The 5,068-nt window shown below is 41.1% G+C and overlaps 1 protein-coding gene across 1 annotated transcript; it reads right to left on the bottom strand.

Annotated features, from left to right (window-relative positions):
* Positions 1-1,002: 1,002 nt before the first annotated feature.
* Positions 1,003-4,163, bottom strand: LOC141248306 (aquaporin-3-like). The gene is made up of 6 exons (XM_073669344.1): positions 3,984-4,163; positions 3,675-3,801; positions 2,638-2,775; positions 2,135-2,253; positions 1,409-1,626; positions 1,003-1,183 (listed from the first exon to the last, which is right to left on the bottom strand). The coding sequence occupies exons 1-6, from the start codon at positions 4,161-4,163 to the stop codon at positions 1,003-1,005; spliced, it is 963 nt and encodes a 320-aa protein (XP_073525445.1).
* Between the last annotated feature and the right edge of the window lie 905 nt (positions 4,164-5,068).

The raw sequence follows: 5,068 nt of genomic DNA, 5'->3' as shown, positions 1-5,068 counted from the left end.
AAAGCATTTAGGGATTCTGTCAAAACAGCACCAAGCGATACCGCACTGGAATTCGGGTCTCTGCCTCTACATTTTGCTGAAATTAGAGAGTATTACATGATTTTTTTTCTTTTTTTACTCAACTTGATTTGTTCCAAGAAATAAACACTTGTACCATTAGCAACAATGGTTAGATCCTGATTCTTTTTTTGTACTGAAGCATCTAATGAGCATGTACAAAAGTCATTGTGAAGGGAGGAGCAGGTGAGCCATGACATCACCTATTGTGATTTATGGACTTGATCAGCTGTCTCTAGGAGGTGTTAACATCAGAGGAAGGATTTCAAGGAGGTAGGCTTCTACTGAAACATCTTCAAGAACAGAAAGGAAGTAGGAGTATAAAAGGCTCCAGTGACAGTCGCAAAGAAAAAAAAAAAAAAAAAAATCATAACATTTTATGGGTCTCATCTTTATTAAGATATTTTACAAAATCTGCTGTAAAAAAAAAAAAAAAAAAAAAAAGTCCCAATGCCGATCCTGAAATAAAAGAATTTATAAAAAAAAACAAAAACAAAACCACCACATGTTAAAAACAAAAAGCAGTAACTATAAAACCAAATTAAAAAATGCAGCAGCTGCCCACAGAAACCAATTCTCATGTTTCAGAGGTTCTTGAAAATGAGAAGTAGTCGGGTTCCCATGGCCCTCAGCAATGGTCACTCATTGGCCAGGATCTATATATGGTTCAGTCTATACAGGAAAAAACAAATAAAAACTTGGCGGGAAAAAAAAAAAAAGTCAGATTCCAAGTCTCACGTTTCAGAGGCTCTTGAAAATGAAAGAGGATCTGATCCAAACCGTGGCACCTGGTAGTCCTCTCCGCCATTAAAGGGCCTGGCCACAAGAAACATGACCTTGCTGGGGTGAGATTGTAGGGAGTATCAAATGTAACCAATTAAAATTTGTAAAATTTCACAAAGACAGCCATTAAAGATTTTCAGTCTACGGCTGACCACATATGGCCTATTCCATTAATTGGATCAACTGGAATTCTGGAGGATGACGCTCTCCATTTTCTTCATGATCCTCCTTGCGTCTGTTCGGTGCGTGATGAATTCCAATGAGCAGCTCATAAAGAAATGTCCCAATGACACCACCGATCATGGGGCCAACTACAGGCACCCACCACCAGTGACCTCCAGCCCTAGAAGACAAAGATATACCATCAGAACTGACCAACCTTGGGTTACTTGTGAGGTTGTAAATCTGTGAAAAAGTCTTGAACCAGCAGGGGGATGCTGGAAGATTTCAGCTCTGAAGTTTACAGAAATATAAAATTAGAGTTCTACCCATTAACAGAGCATTAAATATTGGAAAGCAGTTGTGTCTTGTAAAGTGAAACAAAAGGAGGAAATAGTGCTGGAGTTACCTGAAGACTTCTAGGCCCCAGCCGACACATGCTGTGAAGATCCGGGGTGCCAAGTCCCGGGCTGGATTAATGGGGTATCCACAGTTGAAGCCCATAGAAAGGCCAACCAGCAGGACTATCAAACCAATCACAAACGGCTGAAGGCCCCGAGGGGCTGCATTGTTTTTTTCGTCAATAATGGCCAGGAGGCAAATCATCAAGGCAGCGGTGGCGATCACCTGGGGCAAAACAGAAGGAATTTAAATTTTTTTTTTTTTTTTAAACCTGAAGTGAAAAGTAAATAAAAATTAAAGTTAGGGTTGGTCTTATTCCTGTAGGAACGGACAGTCCATCAATAGAACAATTAGTCAGCCTGGTCCAAACTTCCACCTATAAAAGTTCAATCCTTAGTTTCAGGAATCCTATGCCTTCTGAACAATATTTTTACTCTTCATTTGTCTTCTAGAGTCCATACAAGACACTGTACTCTGCCTGTATCCATCTAGAAAGGACTTAAGGGAGGAGCATTGTGAAAAGGGGCCTGTCAGCAGCTTTTAGCCAATCAGCTTCCTAGCAGTGTTCTTAGTGATACCGATTGGCTGAGAGCAGCTGACTGATCTCACAATGCTCCTCCCTCCCCAGTCCTTTCCAGCTTGGTGCAGATACATTTAGCTTGTAAACTACTTTGTTTTAACTGTTTATATTCCACATATTTTCTCCAGTATAACAGCAGGAATTAGACTTTACCTGATCTGAGAGTCCATTTATCAGACTCAGATGTTCTGACGGATAGGACGCAAATATCCCAGCAGTCGCCTGTGGGCCGTACACCGTCCAGTTTCCGCCACTGTACACATGAAGGGCATCTGGAGGTCACCAATAAAAGAGGAGAATTGGGAAGTGAACGATAATCTAGGAGGCAACTTAATAGAAGACTAAGGTATCTGTATTGCAGGGACTGTGCATTTTCCTTGTGCAAGCTGTAAAAAGGGGGTGTCCTTGTACATAAGATCAGGTTTTGTTTTTTTGCAATCCTTCAGCTTAGAAGGGTCTCAAAATAGCCCACCAGGAGGTCCGCCTTCCGAGAACCCAAGAAGTCAGGTGGAAACAGTTGTAAATGCCAATCATGTGTGCAGTCCCCCTGAAGCTCCTCCACAGGTGGAAGTATACACTACACTCATTACCATCTGCGGTCTGCTCATATAGTGCACAGACATGCCGCCTCATCCAAAGGGGCAGAGATTTCTTACCAAAATACAAAGCAAACACCAGACATGCACCAATAAAGGAGCCGACGAATTGTGCCAGGAAGTAGACAAGCATGAGCTGCCAGGTGGTCTTCTTTATGAGGAACATGGAGAAAGACACAGCCGGATTCAGATGGGCACCTGGCGAGGAGAGGGAGGAAGTTACCATAAGGTCATATTCACACATAGCGTTTCTTACTGCAGTCAAAAAATATGTTTGCAGCTTTTTGGGTGCATGTGTGTATTAAGTCTAATACAGGATCAGTAATGTATGTACACAGTGACTGCACCAGCAGAATAGTGAGCGCAGCTCTGGAGTATAATACAGGATGTAACTCAGGATCAGTAATGTAATGTATGTACACAATGACTGCAGCTCTGGAGTATAATACAGGATGTAACTCAGGATCAGTAATGTATGTACACAGTGACTGCACCAGCAGAATAGTGAGTGCAGCTCTGGAATATAATACAGGATGTAACTCAGGATCAGTAATGTATGTACACAGTGACTGCACCAGCAGAATAGTGAGTACAGCTCTGGAGTATAATACAGGATGTAACTCAGGATCAGTAATGTATGTACACAGTGACTGCACCAGCAGAATAGTGAGTGCAGCTCTGGAATATAATACAGGATGTAACTCAGGATCAGTAATGTAATGTATGTACACAGTGACTCCACCAGCAGAATAGTGAGTGCAGCTCTGGAGTATAATACAGGATGTAACGCAGGATCAGTAATGTAATGTACACAGTGACTGCATCAGCAGAATAGTGAGTGCAGCTCTGGAGTATAATACTGGAGGTAACGCAGGATCAGTAATGTAATGTATGTACACAGTGACTCCACCAGCAGAATAGTGAGTGCAGCTCTGGAGTATAATACTGGAGGTAACGCAGGATCAGTAATGTAATGTATGTACACAGTGACTCCACCTGCAGAATAGTGAGTGCAGCTGAACTTTTTATATGGATCATCTGTACCAGAAAAAAAATGGAGTATGAACAGAATATATACATTCTTGTAAAGAGCTCACCTGAGACTCCGGCACAGACATAGGCGCCGGCACTGACAGCAAAACCGAACGCCATATTGACGCTTAGAAACTGAGCTTTGGCAAAACCGCTCAACTCCATCTGAGCCACCGAACCGCAGCCAAACAGCTAAGGGAGAAAGACAAAAAAAAAAAAAAATACATTTTTTTGAAGGCAATTTCTGTATTCAATCTATACGTCTGGACACTCATACAGATGCTGCCGAGCCGCAGCCCCTCAGCCACCTATATAACAGTAGCTTATAGTATATAGGCTGTATTATAGAGAATAAAACATAACACTTTACTTACAATTAATATAAAAGTCCCTAAAAACTCTGCCAGTCCGCAGCGCACATAGGGATTAGTTGTCCTTATCTTTCGCTTGAGCTTTTCCAGGAGCGGCAGGTGATCGTCCATGTCCGCCATGATGCTGACCCTCTGATTGTAGCTGCTCTGCCGGCACAGCTGCACTTTATGGAGAGGATCCATTGACCTCGGCTCCGATCTAAGTGCAGCTGATTCTGAGCTCCATTAACTCATTCATTGCCAGGCAGGTTAATACAGTGACCTCTCACCACAAGTACATCACCATTTACTCCAGTTCTGGGGTGGAGCATTTTGGTTTTTTTTAAGATATATCGGTCTGATCATTGTAAGAAAAAAAATTTCGGTGAAGTCAATTTTGCCAAATTAATTAATAAATTTGCGATATTTAGGACTCTCCTAAAGTCTAAAAATGAAATCCAGCAGGCGTAGATTTGTGCTAAAATTTGCACCAAACAAAAAAAGACACCAAAAAAATTATGGAAAAACACTAAAAAAAAAAAAAGTCACCGGCAGTCAAAAACTTTGAAAAAGTGCTCAAAATAACAAGAAATGCTAAAAAATAAGCTCCGGAAAATAAAAAAGCTGTTGTTTCCTCAAAATTCTTCCACTTGAAAAACTCAGCTGGTTCACCAGCCTGAAAAAGACGTCGTGTGTGCACTTACCCTTAGTTTGGGGTCAGACGAGATTGTGAAAAATCGTCCGAGTTTCATCCAGAAAATTCGGAGGATTTTCATCCATATTGTCCTCTGTGTCTGATCTGTTTTTCGATACAGAGTCCTATGTTAATATCTGTAATGTGTCTGTAAAAATCGGATGCTACACAGACGATCCGATTTTCTTTACGCGCCCATGGACTTGAAAGGATGAGACTCAGAAGAGAAAATGTATTTTTACAAGGTCCATTGGGGAAAAAAAAAAAAGTTTTGAAAAGTTTTGAGATTTTCTGCTCCAATAGGGTTTGTGCACACAAATTCTGCAAAAAAGAAAAAAAAAACGCTCAATAAACATTAAAAGTAAGAAAAACTTCATAAATCAAAAGGCTGCAAAGAACGCTGCAGGAAAAAAAA

This window comes from Phyllobates terribilis, unplaced genomic scaffold, assembly GCF_046119375.1.
Source record: "Phyllobates terribilis strain yellow unplaced genomic scaffold, ASM4611937v1 Scaffold_2__4_contigs__length_985480577, whole genome shotgun sequence".
Lineage (NCBI taxonomy): Eukaryota > Metazoa > Chordata > Amphibia > Anura > Dendrobatidae > Phyllobates > Phyllobates terribilis.
The sequence above is the reverse complement of the archived record's forward strand: the minus strand, read 5'-3'. Positions and strand labels throughout refer to the sequence as shown.